Here is a 15,688-nt window from a genome sequence, read left to right as displayed (position 1 = left end):
GATGAAAGGTGTCCAGGAAACGTAAGCCAGGAGGTGGAAATAGATTGCTTGGAGTCCTAAATGATACCCGGGCAGAGAAAGAAGTCATTGCTACTTTGAAAAGGGGAGATATACTTGACAGTCCTCGAATCACTGATATTCCAGAAGAGACTTGATATCCATTCCAGTAATGGTTTCATGGCTAGGGGATCTTACTAGTTTTCAGTCCTGAACATACAAGTAAGTATCTGCTAGGTCAGCTAGGAGACAGGTGGCTGTACTTTCAGGCCGGATCCATGAGGTCCCAAGGAGTTTGAGATGATGTTTTCTTGAACCAGGGGATTTTGCAGGATGAAACCTGGAATTCAGCAACCCACTGGAAGCTGTCGTCGTGGGTCCGTCACCTGAAACCGTCTTGGTGTCTGCGAAGCAGCCTGCAGCTCCTTTAATGAATCTTTTCAACTAGAGCAGGATCCACGGGGCATCCCTATTAAAAATTTTTGCTTTCCGCAGAGCTTAAAGCGAAGTCTGGAGCAAGCACGGATGGAGGTGTCCCAAGAGGACGACAAAGCACTGCAGCTCCTCCATGATATCAGAGAGCAGAGCCGGAAGCTCCAAGAAATCAAAGAGCAGGTATGACTCGCTGCCTGGGAGCAGGGCACCAGCTCAGACCTCTCATTTCAGGGGAGGCATGTTTGAGGGACAGAGAAAGGGAAGGAGGGAGGGGAGGAGAGGGAGAAAGAGATATGTAGGTCATTTGGAACTTTCAGATTCCAAATGGAACTTTTTCACATTCCACATGGTTTATATAAATGTTCTAGCTCCTTTTGAAGTCTGGACCCCACAATGACTACTCTTTTTCAATCAAAGGTGTAGGTTTAAAGCAGTGGTGGTGGGCAGACTGCAGCCTGTTGGGGTGAATCTGGCCAACCAACCTGTTTTCCATGTCCACAAGCTGAGAATGATTTTTGCATTTTTAAATAGTTAGAGGAATTCAAAAGAATAGTTCATGACGTGTGAAAAGTATATGGAGTTCAGATTTCAGTGTTTATATAAATAAAATTTCATTGGAACACAGACACACCATTTGCTTAGGTACTGTCTACGCACTGTTCGTGGCTGCTGATCATGCTTCACTGCCAGAGGTGAGTAGCTGTGACAAGAGATCACATGGCCTGCAAAGCTGAAATTGCTTCCCATCTAACTTTCTACCGAAAGAGTGCCAATTTCTGCTTTTAAGGCCATTAAAATAGTTTTTAAAGATGTTTTCATAGCTTTTTAGATGCACTTTACGTTTTTGAGAGAAGCTAGGATAATTCATAGTTTTGCTTATCTAAAGATGTATCCTAGGAGATGAGTTTGAGCAGTTAAGGCCGCGTCAGAATTAACATGGCAAATCTCGACTACATAAAGCCCTCCCCTCCGTGATGAGAAAAGAAAATCCAGACCTTTAAAAAGCCTACTCTCTTTATTTTTCCCCTTTCCTTTTCTAAAAGAGTTTTCTTTCTAGATGGTTCATTTCTATTTTACTTCATTGTTTCCTTTTTAGCACGGATTTTTTTTTGTCCTTTGAAGAAACCGTAAATAGAAACTTTAATGAAGAGAATGCAGTGAGCAATTGGAGAGCTGAATTATCAGCTGCCAGGCAACTCTCATTCACTTCAGAAAATCTAATGGAAACAGTGATGGAAATGAACATTTTTGTCTCCGGGTAGCGCACACTTAGCCATCTGGGTGGTTGCTAATGCAAGAAACTCTTGCAAATAATTTGATTCATTAACTGTTCTTTAAAGAAAGAATTACTGTTTTGGTTGTTTTTTTTGGCATCGTCTCATTATCACCCTAATATTTTTTTAATTATTGGTTAATATCCTCCTGCTTGATAAAAATGTTCTAAATAAATGTGCCTAGGAAATTGTGCTATCCAGTTGTCAGGTTTCTGAACAGTACTAACTTAGAGATCCTGAAGGTTGTGCCTGCACATTGGAAAAGTCCACTTTGACAGTTGACTCGTTGCCCTTTTGTCCACACCATTTTTCCTCCTAATTTCAAGAAGTAGGATTCTTTTTCTCCCATTAGTTCAATGTGTTTGGAAATTTGCTTTTGGTGGTATCCTGGGGAAATAAAAGCCGTGCTTGGCCACCAGAGGGAGCAGCTGGTGTCCCTGAAATTAAATAGAAACAGAATTTTCAGGACATTTTGCAAAGGTATATGCTGGTGATTGAGTTCAAAGGAATGGCCTTTGTGATTCATATCACAGTCGGCATCCATGTGGAGTTTTAGATTTAATGACTGCTAAGCGTTCCATTTTAGGGGAGGAAAGCTTCTTCGTTTCAGATTTTATTTTTCATCGGAAGGAGGACTTACTAAAAAAATGACCCTCAGTAAGCTTGGTGAGAGTGGAATGTTTGCAGTCCAGGAGAAATACTTTCAGTAAACTCCTAGTATTTGGTCTGTAGCCCGCCGATTCCTCCCAGATTTGCCATTTATTCTTCTCTCTTCCGTTCAAAGCCAATTTCTGTACCTGTGTTTATTTATTTTAAATGTTGCTTCTACTTAGCTATTTAAGAATGTTCAAACTACCCTACAGTTGCAATCATTTCACATACTAGAAGGGTAATACTCAAAATCCTTCAAGCTAGACTTCAGCAGTGCGTGAACCAAGAACTTCCAGATGTACATTCTGGGTTTACAAAAGGCAGAGGAACCAGAGATCAAATGGCCAACATTCATTAGATCATAGAGAAAGCAAGGGAATTCCAGAAAAACATCTACTTCTTCATTGACTATGCTAAAACCTTTGACTGTGGATCACAGCAAACTGGAAAATTTTTAAAGAGATTAGACTACCAGACCACCTTACTGTTTCCTGAGAAACCTGTATGTGGGTCAAGAAGCAACAAGTAGAACTGGACGTGGAACAACGGACTGGTTCAAAATTAAAAAGAGTATGATAAGGCTGTATATCATCACCCTGCTTCTTTAACTTATATGCAGAGTACATCATGTGAAATGCCAGGCTGGATGAATCACAGGCTGGATTCCAGATTGCCGGGAGAAATATCAACAACCTCAGATATGGAGATGACACCACCCTTATGGCAAAAGTGAAGAGGAACTAAAGAGCCTCTTGATGAGGTTATAAGAGGAGAGTGAAAAAGCTGGCTTGAAACTCAGCATTTAAAAAAATGAAGATCCTGGCATCTGGTCCCATCACTTCATGGCCAGTAGTAGAGGCTGAAGTGGATGCGAGAGTTGGACTGTGAAGAAAGCTGAGCGCTGAAGAACTGATGATTTTGAATTGTGGTGTTGGAGAAGACTCTTGTGAGTACCTTGGACTGCAAGGAGATCCAACCAGTCCATTCTAAAGGAGATCAGCCCTGGGTGTTCTTTGGAAGGAATGATGCTAAAGCTGAAACTCCAGTACTTTGGCCACCTCATGCGAAGAGCTGACTCATTGGAAAAGACTCTGATGCTGGGAGGGATTGGGGGCAGGAGGAAAAGGGGATGACAGAGAATGAGATGCCTGGATGACATCACCGACTCGATGGATGTGAGTTTGAGTGAACTCCGGGAGATGGTGATGGATGGACAGGGAGGCCTGGCGTGCTGAGATTCATGGGGTCGCAAAGAGTCGGACACGACTGAGCGACTGAATTGAACTGAAAGTGGGAGCAGTGATGGATTTTATTTTCTTGAGCTCCAAAATCGCTACAACAGTGACTGCAGCTATGAAATTAAAAGATGCTTGCTCCTTGGAAGGAAAACTATGACAAATCTAGACAGTGCTTTAAAAAGCAGAGACATCACTTTGCCGACAAAGGTCCATATAATCAAAGCTATGGTTTCTCCAGTAGTCATGTATGGATGTGAGAATTGGACCATAAAGAACGCTGAGTGCTGAAGAATTGATGCTTTTGAATAGTGGTGCTGGAGAAGACTCTTGAGAGAGTCCCTTGGACTGCAAGGAAATCAAACCAATCAATCCTAAAGAAGAACAATGCTGAATATTCATAGAAAGGTCTGATGCTAAAGTTGAAGCTTCAATACTTTGGCCACCTGTTGTGAAGAGCTGACTCATTGGAAAAGACCCTGATGTTGGAAAAGACTGAAAGTAAAAAAGAGAAGGGTATGACTGAGGACAGAGATGGTTAGATAGCATCACAGACTCAGTGGACTTGAATTTGAGCAAACTCCAGGAGATAGTGAAGGACAAGGAAGCCTGGCATGCTGCAGTCCATAGAGTTGCAAAGAGTAAGACACGACTTAGCAACTGATCAACAACTTAACTAACCCCAATGGAGTATTTGGATTTGGTTTAAAATGAAACACCTAGGGACTTTTCTGGTGGTCCAGTGACTAGAACCTGTGTTTCCAGTTCAAGGGGCATGGATTCAATCCCTGGTCAGGGAACTAAGATCCTGTGTGCCCTGAGGCTCAGTCAAAAATTTAAAGAATTTAAAACACACCTAGATGCGTCACATGATAGTCAGATTCATGTTCCGTCACTAGCAATTGCTGGTTCCACCAACTCCCCTCCTTGGAAAGAGAGACAGAAATTTGGGTAACATAGAAGGCATTTGAGTTTTAGGACTTCTGATTGGTCCTATTCAATCAAAACGGTAAAGCTCCATTCCAAAGAATGACTTGAGGCATGACTCAGAAGTCGTCCACATTTCCCCATTCTGATCCTGTTCAGCTATGACCAGCACTGAGTCCACGCTGGGATTTGGACAGCTCTCTCTCAGCTGTCCTTGGAAACAGACCTGATCATCCTCTCTCAGATTTTTCTTGAAACAGGGATTTGGTCAGCTGTTAGGTGTATAGGATTTCCTTGAAGTAGCTGGCAGAATAACAGTGGCTCAATAAATGAAGTAGAATTCTTTTTGATATCTGTAGCAGGCTGGATGCCCTGGGAGCTCAGATTGCTGACAGAGGTGTTGCCTGATTCATGCCCTCCTCCCCTTGGGCGCTGACAGCTCTGGACGGAGAGATGTTTAGGGTGGGGGCCGGGGGGGTGGTGGTGGTGGTGAAACAGTGCTCTTTCCTTGCTCCTGACAAAACACAAAAACCGTATTCCCTTTTTGCTGAAAGTTTAAGTCAGACAAGGGAGCTCAGGGATAAAAAATGACCAAGACTGACTCCCACCTGTCCGCTTCCTCCTCAGTTTGGTATTTGTGCTTGTGAGCAGCTCTTTTGGTACTTTGGATTTTTTAAAATCAGGAGAAAATAAATTGAGTTTTTATGTAAAAGAAAGTGTTTTCATTGATAATGTTTTTATCTTTATATATTATATATATATAAATTTTTTTAATGGAGGAAGGAGTCCAGGAAGGCTTAATACTAGAGCTATGCAAGTCGTAATAAGTCATCATACAGCCCTGGCCGAGGGGACTAGAAAAACGCCAAGTAGAGGGTGTGCCATCCCACATCATTGATTCATGTTTTATTCTCTGAGTTCAGATAATTGTTTAGTAGTTTATAAAGACCTTTCGTTATGTAACCCAGCACCACCCACTTAGTGAGCCTCGTCCAGAAACCCTGGTGCCCCATGACTTGTAGAATTGACCCTCAGCAACAATGCAGCTGGCCGTCTATATCCACGGTTTCTGTATTCATGGGTCGGGCAACCTCAGGTCAAATTTGGCCCTGGAGCCAACCCCCCATGTGTACCGAGGGACGACTGTATGCTTTTAGTGCTCCATTTTGTGCCCCCCTTTTTTTCTGCTTTCCTCTGTACCATTAACACAGAGAGATGTGTTTCCATGAAAACTACCCATTTTTATAAGGATGTCATCTTCGCTTTAGTGTGCACACGGGGATTGCCTGTTATAGTGGGATGAAGCTGTACTGTTACTGGGGGAAAAAAAGCATTTTATTGGTTAAAAACATATCCTTGCTCAGTGGATCTCTCTTCAGTCATTTCTTGGGAGAACAGATCTTAGAGATGATCAATAGATGTTGTGAAGGTCAGAGACAGTCTTAGTTCAGTTCTTTATTCTTTTCATTTTATATCCTCCACCCCCACCACCTTGGATTGGATAAACTTTGCTCATTCGTAAACCTTACATGTGTAGTCTTTGCTTTTGCTAAAACAGAGAATATTTTCGTGCTCTGCCCCAAAGTTTTCAAAACCACTGTTTATTTCTCATGGTAAATCAGTTTTGGAAAACTTCAATGCAGATGTTCTGATTTTAGAAATTCACTTTGAGAAAAGATTGGGCTGTTGGGATTACTTTAAAGGCTTTTGCTCGAGGGAGCAAGGTAATCCTTTCCTTGGAGTCTTTTTTACAAGTTCCTTTGACCAGAACCAGTGTTTCCTGACTCTTCGAAATTTCAGGGTGACTTGCATCTCAAGAGCACCGTTAAGTTCTTCATGCAGTTTGGGGCCCAGAAAAATTAATGGTGAGAAACTGACATGATGAGTTTTACCTTCCAAGATTCTCTCCATTGAGATTTCCAATTACCCCCTTGTATCATCTGAAAGGTTAATTTTAAAACTAGGTACCATATTTAATTATGTTAGGCACATGTGACTTCTAAAGGACAAATCTATATAAATGATTACCCTTGGGGGAAAGCTTTGCGTAAGCAGATTATCATGGTTGTTTAAAGTACATCCCTTGCTGCTCTCTGGTGTTACAAAGGCCTTAAGGTTTTGCACTTCTTGTACGGTATTATTTGCTAAAAGGATCTAACTGTATATAAGCACATGTGTTCCAAATGGTGTTACTAGTGCTACATGATCTACAAGAAAACAGTTTAAAGATTTAATATTCTTTTCTCTCTACTCACCCTCCGCACACCTCACTCTCATCCGCATCTTTCACCTTTTCTCTGGGTCCATTCTCTGCTGATATCTCTTCACTGTGTCTCCTCTCTGTGGTTTTCCCATCTTTCCTTTCCTTTCTAAAGGCCACCTTTCTCCTGTTGCCTACTCCTTAGGAGTACCAGGCTCAAGTGGAAGAAATGAGGTTGATGATGAGTCAATTGGAAGAGGACCTGGTTTCGGCGAGAAGGCGGAGTGACCTCTATGAATCGGAGCTCAGAGAGTCTCGGCTGGCTGCTGAAGAGTTTAAGCGGAAAGCAACAGAATGTCAGCATAAACTGATGAAGGTAGCTAGCTCCCCTCTGGGAGGGAGTTTTGGAGGTAGACTCCTGGATTATCTTAGCAATAATAAAGGGAATCCTAGCTTAATGAGTGTACATTCAAGAAGCCATGGGATGCCCTACAGAGTTCCTGGTGTTGATTAGAGAAGGTAACTTAATTTTTTATTATTGTCCTAATTGTTTTGGCCACAGAGACCAAGAAAGTATAGCCTGTAGTGTTGTCTTATAAGATTTTTAGGTTCTTGAGAGTTCCCAATATGTTGTATCTTTTAAATTACAGGCTAAAGATCAAGGGAAGCCTGAAGTGGGAGAATATGCCAAACTGGAGAAGGTATTTTCCATTATTGGTATTGGGATTTGGGCAGATGGTCTCTTAAATGGGCTTTCCAGATGGCGCTAGTGGTGAAGAGCCCGCCTGCCAATGCAGGAGATACAAGAGATAAGGGTTGGAGCCCTAGGTCAGGAAGATCCCCTGAGGAGGGCATGGCAACCCACTCCAGTATTTCTGCCTGGAGAATCCCATGGACAGAGGAGCCCGGTGGACCACAGTCCCTAGGGTTGCAAAGAGTTGGACAAAACTGAAGCGACTTAGCATGCACATATGCAGTCTCTTAAATGTTGCTCTCCGTGGCCTGTTATTGGTTAAGAATATATTTGCAGTGAATAGAAAACTCTCTTCTGGGTTTATTTTGATGATCAGTCTCTGGATGACCAGGTTTAGCTTCAGCTATGGTTCTAAAAGGGGGAGAAGACACCTCTTTTTTTTCTGTCATGCCCTCTCACAGTAACATACAAACCCAGATACTCAGTAAAACAGATGGGAAAATTTACTGTTTTAAAGTACAGGCGATTTCAGTTCCCTTTTTTGCCATCTGTATGTGTGTCGCTGGTTCTAGAGAAACGGTCCACATGGAGGTTTACACTGGGACATTCAAAGGCTTCTCTGATAGGCTGCTGTTCTTCTCCATCAGTAGGTATTGGAAAACAATAAGACCCCCCCAGAAACCTCAAGAAAATAGGCCTGTAGTAAATCTACCAAGACCTTAATACCAGTGTGCCTTTTGTTTTATTTCCTGGGATTTTAATTACAGATCAATGCTGAGCAGCAGCTCAAAATTCAGGAGCTCCAAGAGAAGCTAGAAAAGGTAAGCCCAAGGGGATATTTGGGGGAACTTACTTCCCATTTCCAAGTACTTTTTCTTGCCCTATCCTATAGGGTGAAAGATCAAAGAAACAGAATTAGTCACCAGCACTGAGGGAGATTAAGCGGGGTGGTGAGCTATTACCTGAAAGTATCAGAGTTCTGAATGTACTTTCTCTTTTGGGGACCTGTCGAACAGTATTTGTTTAAACAAATAAATCAGAAACCAAGCTCTATGAGACTGTCAATTCAAAGTTCAAATTATGCTACAACAGATCCCAAGAGGCTGGCTTCTCTCCCTTCAGGGGACCGGGTTCACATCTTGTTCATGACCCAGATGGCTTTCCATCAGAGACCGCTGGCAACCTTCTTGTCCACTGGGAGCCTGGAGGAGCCAGGAGTCCTCAAGTGGTTGGGGAGGTGGGTGGGTGTGGTTTATGGCTTCTGACACAGTGAGTGCTAATGGCCCTTCCTTTGGGTGAACAGGGGAAATGCTAAAGAAAGGGCCAGAATGAACATGGCCTTCAGGAAGGTTTGTCAATGTGTTTAAAAGAGCCCTTTCATTTTCCTCCTCCTCCTTTTTAAAGTTGTGTTACTGAAAACATGTAACATAGACTTTACCGTCTTAATCATTTTGAGTGTCCAGTTCCTTAGTGTATTAGATGTATCTCCATTGTACAGCAAATCTCGAGAACTTTTTTCTCACAAAACTTATACTATCTGTTAGATGCTAACCACCCCTTTGGTGAATGCCCACGCTTGGTAACCCCTTCCTTCCCTCCTTCCCTCCCTTCCTGATTTACAATGTTGTGTCCCTGTGCTGCACAGTGGAGTGATTCAGTTACACACATATGAACATTCTTTGTCATATTCTTTTCCTTTCTGGCTTATTACAAAGTACTGAATATAGTTCCCTCTGCTATTCAGGAGGACCTTGTTTATCCATCATATATATATATATGTGATATATATCACTATATATCATAATTTGCCTGTGCTAATCTACTTTGCTGGTATGCTTTTGACTGCTTTGGACACTTCCTGTGGGTGGAATCATCCAGTATTTGTCTTTTTGTGACTGGCTCTTTTTGCTCAGCACAGTGTCCTGGAGGTTCATCTATGTTGCAGCATGTGGCAGGATCTCCTTTTCAGAGGCTTCATGGTATTCCATAGCTGGGATGATCCACTTTTTCTGTATCCATTCATCTGACTCCTTCCTGCCTATTCTTGAGCTCACTTCAGACAGCCTCTCTCAGCTAGAAGTTTGTGTGAGGACTCATGTCTTCTAGGACTCTGCTCCCCGCTGTAGAAGAGGGGAGCAACCTATACATGTCAGCCACAGATATAATTCTAAGTTTTCTAGTGGCCACATTATAAAAAGGTGAAAACTCTTTGAATGATACAGTTTTCATAATGCAATATATACAAAATGTCATCACAGCATGTATTGATATTAAAACATTTATACTGCTTCAGTTTTTAAATGAATTAAACTTTAGTAAACTTTAAAATTGATTTCCTAGTCACACCAGCCACATTTCCAGTGCTCATTGGGCACATGTGGGGAGCAACTCCCACATTGGCCAGCATGCAGGTCTCCAAGCTAGTTTCCTTGCCATTTTTACTTTTTCAAATGATAATTTGAAGTGAATGCACGTGAGGTTGGTGGTTTACAGTCTGATCTTTATCATGATGCTCGAAGAGCTGTAGTATAGTTAAGACACAAATAAAAATTAACTTCAAAACGTTAATTAAAAAAAAAAATGACTTCCCTAACATGAATTTTGAGCCACTACAAACGCTATGGTGGTTGTGCCCTCTGATAGGTATTTCTTATTATTAAAGGTTTAAATTACAGCTTTTATGTTGTGTTGTTATAAAAGTTAATAGTAGAGATTCCCCATAAAGAAGTTGGCAAATGAGATGATTAAATAAGGAGAAAATTAATGCTCTGAGGTAAATACATTAATACTTGGGCAGATAAATCCAAGACTTTTTGTTTGCATTTATTCCAAAATATTGAATCTAAGAAGCTAAAGTTTGTCCAATATTCCATTATCTTCTGTACCTCAGGAAATTAAAAAAAAAACAACTGTCAGTTTTAATTGTAGGATGCAGTATTCCAAATTTAGTGATGTTAAAAAATATAAGTGCACCTTAGAATAGATGAAATACAGAATAAAATGAAAAGTTTGTTTGTTTTTTGAAGAATGGATAAAAATATCCGTTCACTGTGACCCGATTTTTTTTTTCCTGTTTAGGAGATGATCCTCATCTTTTTCTGTGTCTAAACTGGGCCATCTCACCCGTCCTCCCCACCCCGTTTCTTCTCCTTTCAGGCCGTGAAAGCCAGCACAGAGGCCACTGAGCTGCTACAGAACATCCGTCAGGCGAAGGAGCGGGCTGAGCGTGAGCTGGAGAAGCTGCACAACCGTGAGGACTCCTCCGAAGGCATCAAGAAGAAGCTGGTGGAGGCCGAGGTGAGCAGAGGACCTCCAGCCCCTGGGTCTTGCAGTGCCTGGCCTCTGGCTGTGTGGGGACAAAATGGAGGCACCACCTTCTCTCTGCTCGCCTTTGTTCAAACCACTTTTCCTTTCTGCCCATTCCTCTGAACCCGAGAGGCTTGGGAACGTTTTTCCCCAAAGGGGAGAAGCATTTGTCACAGAAGCTGCGAGTAGAAAGATGTTTTGATTAAAACCGTTCCTTCCTGTTTGTTTTCCTCTGACCCACTCACTTGTGTGGGTGGACTCATGTTTATCTAGGTGACCGTGACGCTGTCCCTGAGGTCTTCTCTTCCTTCCCTCTGTACCCTTGCTTTTCCTTGACTTTTCCTCCCAGCAGTGATAATAACATAGTAAGTTTCGAGGCTTCAGCTGTGACCTGTGTGTGTTGGTAACTCCCAGATCTGTATTTTGGGGCCTCTTCTCTCCCTTCAATTCTTTGTTGTTGTTGTTGTTGTTGAAACCAATTATATAATTATGCAGAAAACACATGAGTGTCTTCTCATTGTAAAAAAAAAAAAAAAGAAATCACAGAACTGAAGAATCTAGAATCAGAAGGGACGTTTCCCTTACTCCCCTCCAGCTTCCCCCTTGTCTGGGTAATGGTTCTGTGGAACAGCTGTGCCATAGTTGACTTAACCATCCCCCTTTCCTGGGCTTTCTGCTTCTCCCTATCACTGTGCTGGTGGTGACCTACTTGTCCACAACTCTCTGGGGCCACCCTCACTCACAATCCAGGCAGTATTTCCCACTGCTCCCCTGACATGTTGCCTGGGTGTCTGAACAGTGCCTCTAACCTAGAATGAACTTACTGTCTTCTGCAACCAGCTGGGTCATCTTCTCAATCTCCTCATGCCAGTCGGGGCCATCGTTGTCCATGTGGTCACCCCAGGCTTGGAGCCTTGACGTCGTCTGCTTCTCCCTGGGCCCTGCCACTCCACACGTGCTTCAGCCCTGCCAGTGCACCCACACTGTCCCCCTCCAGCGTCTCCCCCTGCTGGCCATTTCTGCAGGCCTCCTCATAGTGCAGGTGCTCTTCCTCCCAGCTGAGCAGATGCACTCATTTCTTGGCTTTCTGCCTCCAGTCTCACTTTCCTCCCAGCTAACTCAGAAATGTCAGACTTGGGGACCTCCGGCTCCAGGCTCATCACCACCCCTTGTACCATCCCAAAGCCATTAGTGCTTCCCTATGTCTTAGATTCATGAGACTGTCAGCCATTTGACCCACACGTGCTCCCCTTGCCATGTTCTCCTGCTTCCCCCAAACTCACCTTATGCAGCAGCCCCTCTGTGCTCTACCTGGGGTCTAAGCTGGCCACCTCCATGCTGCTGCTGCTGCTGTGCCCGTCTTTATTTGAAAGGCCTCCCCTCTCCCCTTGGCCCTCTCCCCTCCAGCCCGCTGCATCGGCCCCCTCCACAGCTCACATCTCCTCGACTCCTCCCTTCGCCTGCTCAGTTCAAAGCTCTCTGTCCTGCCTGCAACCTCCTGCAGCGCTCCATACCTGTGTGCTTCATGGCTCTGCCCCTTCTCACCCACTTTATGTTTACTTGTCTTTCTCTTACCTCTTCAAGGGCAGGCATTCTGTCGACTTCCTCTGGGTATTTTCCAAGATGCCTAGTGTGCTACTTTGCAGATAGTAGGTGCTTGGTAAATATTTGAATGAATGAATGCACTCTTGTAACCTACACAAGCGAGTACTACTCGGATTCCAGAACCGTGTCTTCCTCGCCGTGGCTCTGGATGCCTGCGACTTCTCTTCCCTGCCGCGAGCGTCCGCTTCCCGAGGGCCCTGTCCCTCGGCGCAGGCGTTGCGCCCGCAGCCGTCACCCCATTAAAACTCTCTGATTGATTCACGATCTGCAGGAACGCCGCCACTCTCTGGAGAACAAGGTAAAGAGGCTAGAGACCATGGAGCGTAGAGAAAACAGACTGAAGGATGACATCCAGACAAAGTCCCAACAGATCCAGCAGATGGCTGATAAAATTCTGGTGAGCAGGAGCCAAGGTTGGCAAGTTCAACGATAACAGGTTGCAGAGGGAAGGGGGTCCAAAGAAGAAGCAGCCACCGGCACAGGGGAGGTTGTCGCCGAGCGGGCGAATTAAGAGGAAGTGGTCTTAGCGGATGACACGTCAGAGACTAGCATGAGTAACCTTACATGTTGGACTTTTCAGCACTGGTAACAGATCCATCAGTATGTTTTTTTTTTTTCTTTTTTTTCGCTCTGTTTGCTACTGCCTGACCTTTAGAAATACGAACGTGCACACGCTGTCATCTCCAATACATTTTTACAGGAGGATTTACGTACTCCTATCAGCAGAGTTTTGTATGGCTGTTAACATTGCAAATGCTCATTTAAAAAAAGAAGGGGTAGGGATTCAGGGCTTTAAGACTAACACTCAGATCCTCGCTTTTGCAGAGGAAAGAAGTTAGTCATGCAGAATTGTTTTTCTCCGAGTAGTATTTGTCATAGATCCATGTTCACCCACTCACTTTCTCTGCTACAGTTGGTTATTATTCTTATTAGTATTTTCACTTTCCTTAGATGTAGCAGATCTTTTTTTTTTTTTTTTAGGTTTGTAATCACAGTGATTCTGTTTTTGGCTCTGATCAAATTAACTTGATCAAGGAAGGCTTGGGTGATACTTGCCAACGTGTTGGAAGTTTTGCTCCTGCCAGGGTGGAAGGCAGGTGAACCTTTAAAGGACTCTCCTTGAATTTCAGTCCCCAAATCAAGAATTTGAAGCCACTTTGGGGAGTGTGTTCATAGCCCCTTCCTTCCCTGCCCCTGGGAGAGACTCTGGAGTAGTCGACCATTCCTCTCCACCATAAAAAGGCAAGGTGGTAAGCAGGGTGCTTTCCGCCTCCCTCTCTCTGTCTCTCTCTGCATCACTTCTGGGAAATGAGTCACCAGCAACTATATGAACTCCAGAATGACCGACTTATAGGCCTATACTATACCAAACAAAACCCAATAAAAACCTGACGCTTCAAATCTTTACATCTCTGTCTATATTCATGAGCATGTGGGTATTCTTGAACAAATAGATGAAAAGAGAAATCAGTTAAATTGTTTTGCTTTGACACACAGTCTTCATAGATCCGTCTACACACAAAGGCAGATGTGACTGTTAGTCTACTCTCTCTGTTCTCTCGTGCCGTCATCCAAGTTTCTCTTGGCAATTGTCAAGTGTGTGAATTTTACCGTGAGTCAAGTGAATTCCCACCGAGATTCCACCACTGCCACCTCTTGCTTGGTGCGAACGACGTGGTTAAGTCTCTTGTGGTTGCAAAGTGTTTCTCTGTTTAATGGTGATGTGTTCATTCATTCATTCAACAAATATTTAATGAGCTTCTACTATGTGCCAGGCACTATTCTAGGAGCTGGAAACAGCAGCGAACCGAAGTGTTTGCATAACAGGACGGAAGAGTCTGATCCAACACATGTAGAAAAGATAACGTTTTAAAAAATGACAACAACAACAAAAAATGCCAAAATGCGAAGAAGTCAGATTTTAGAATGTCTGCTTTTCCAAAGGTTCATTTGCAATTAAAACGTCGGAGTGTAGAGTTCTGCATTCCTGGATTATATGTTGCAAAGTCCCATTCATACATGGATCAGAAATTTGGTCTCAACGTGCATCTCAGATGTCTGAGTTTTCAACCTGTTTTCAGTTTGATTTTCATTCCTGTGCCATCTTAGGAGGACTGAAACTAAGACAATTATCAAGTGATTTCTAACGTAAAGGAAAAGTAGCAGATTTCTTTTTCCAAGTATGTCTTATTACCTAGTACCTTTGTGGTTGTGACTTCATTTATCAGAAAGTACCTTTTGTTCAAGAACCTGGTGCTTAGGCTGTTAATAAAGTATCTGGGACAGGAGCAAAGAGGGGTCCTTAATACTGTTACCTAATGATGATGCTCGGAAAGTCATCTCAAATGTCATTTGCATTAAAGTATTTGCTATTCTGATAAGAACTTTCAAAACAGATAATGGGGGTTCTCATTATAGCAGAGTCTTTTGCTTTAATAAAAAGACCTCATTTCTGGGGATCCTTTAATATACCTAAAGCCCTTAAAGTATGTTTTTATTACTTAACATCCTATTTACATTCAACTTTTCAAGATGACATCTGTTAGATTGCAACAGATCTTGTGCACCTGGTTTTAACATTGAATACTTTACTGGCCCCCAAGTCAAAGTCAATGCTTACAGACTTCAGAATTTCAAAAGCTTAATCAGTACCATTTCATGTGTGTGTGAATCTGAAAGTATTTTTTTCTTCATTTTATAGTCATATCCTGTATAATTTCCTTATTCTTCAAATTCTCATAATTATTTCCATTTCAAAGAAAATCTTCAAGATAGTGTGAAGAGATGAAAACTTGGAGTAATGACTTTTGATATTAGTAATTAACTAATGGGTCCAGATTCATAAGAATTAATGTAGATGCAGATAGTTTCATTTAGAGAATATTTCAGTAAGTTGAATGCTGGCTTTTATATGACCAGTTTATAATATGTTGCAAATGAATTGGTATAATTTCCAAATGAATTTTGTTTAAAAGCATAAATCTTATACATTTGAGCTGTTTATATTACTCCAAATTCTCTTCCTATCTTCCACATATGTGTGTACATATTTATGTCATTTTTAGTCAATTTTATGTTCTGCCTTCTTCCCATTAGTGTCACATCATCTATACATGACATCATATGAACATCTCTAGATAGTCACATTCTCCATATTACTAGTCAGTTAAAATAATCATTCAAAACTCAAAGTGTTTGAATTGTTATATTAGTTTTTCTTCTTAGCTAGGGTTCCTGTGCAATCATTTTATTAATGAGGAAAATATAAATTTTTTTATCATTAAAATAAACAAAGTAAATTTCCATTACTTTTCTTGTTTAAGGCTGTCATTGGAGCAACAATTGCCTGAGGTTCAAGATAGTG

The 15,688-nt window shown here is 42.3% G+C and overlaps 1 protein-coding gene across 4 annotated transcripts in view; it reads left to right on the top strand.

Annotated features, from left to right (window-relative positions):
- The window catches only part of CIT (citron rho-interacting serine/threonine kinase), a 172,709-nt gene that overhangs the window by 92,877 nt on the left and 64,144 nt on the right, over positions 1-15,688 (top strand). For all 4 annotated transcript variants that reach the window (XM_018061232.1, XM_018061231.1, XM_018061230.1 and 1 more), the window contains exons 13-18: positions 493-612; positions 6,925-7,095; positions 7,370-7,420; positions 8,181-8,234; positions 10,570-10,710; positions 12,596-12,721. In XM_018061232.1, coding sequence (XP_017916721.1) covers positions 493-612; positions 6,925-7,095; positions 7,370-7,420; positions 8,181-8,234; positions 10,570-10,710; positions 12,596-12,721 — 663 coding nt within the window. The remainder of the gene's footprint in view (positions 1-492; positions 613-6,924; positions 7,096-7,369; positions 7,421-8,180; positions 8,235-10,569; positions 10,711-12,595; positions 12,722-15,688) is intronic.

Source organism: Capra hircus, chromosome 17 (assembly GCF_001704415.2).
Source record: "Capra hircus breed San Clemente chromosome 17, ASM170441v1, whole genome shotgun sequence".
Classification (NCBI taxonomy): domain Eukaryota; kingdom Metazoa; phylum Chordata; class Mammalia; order Artiodactyla; family Bovidae; genus Capra; species Capra hircus.
This window is presented reverse-complemented; position numbering and strand designations above follow the sequence as displayed.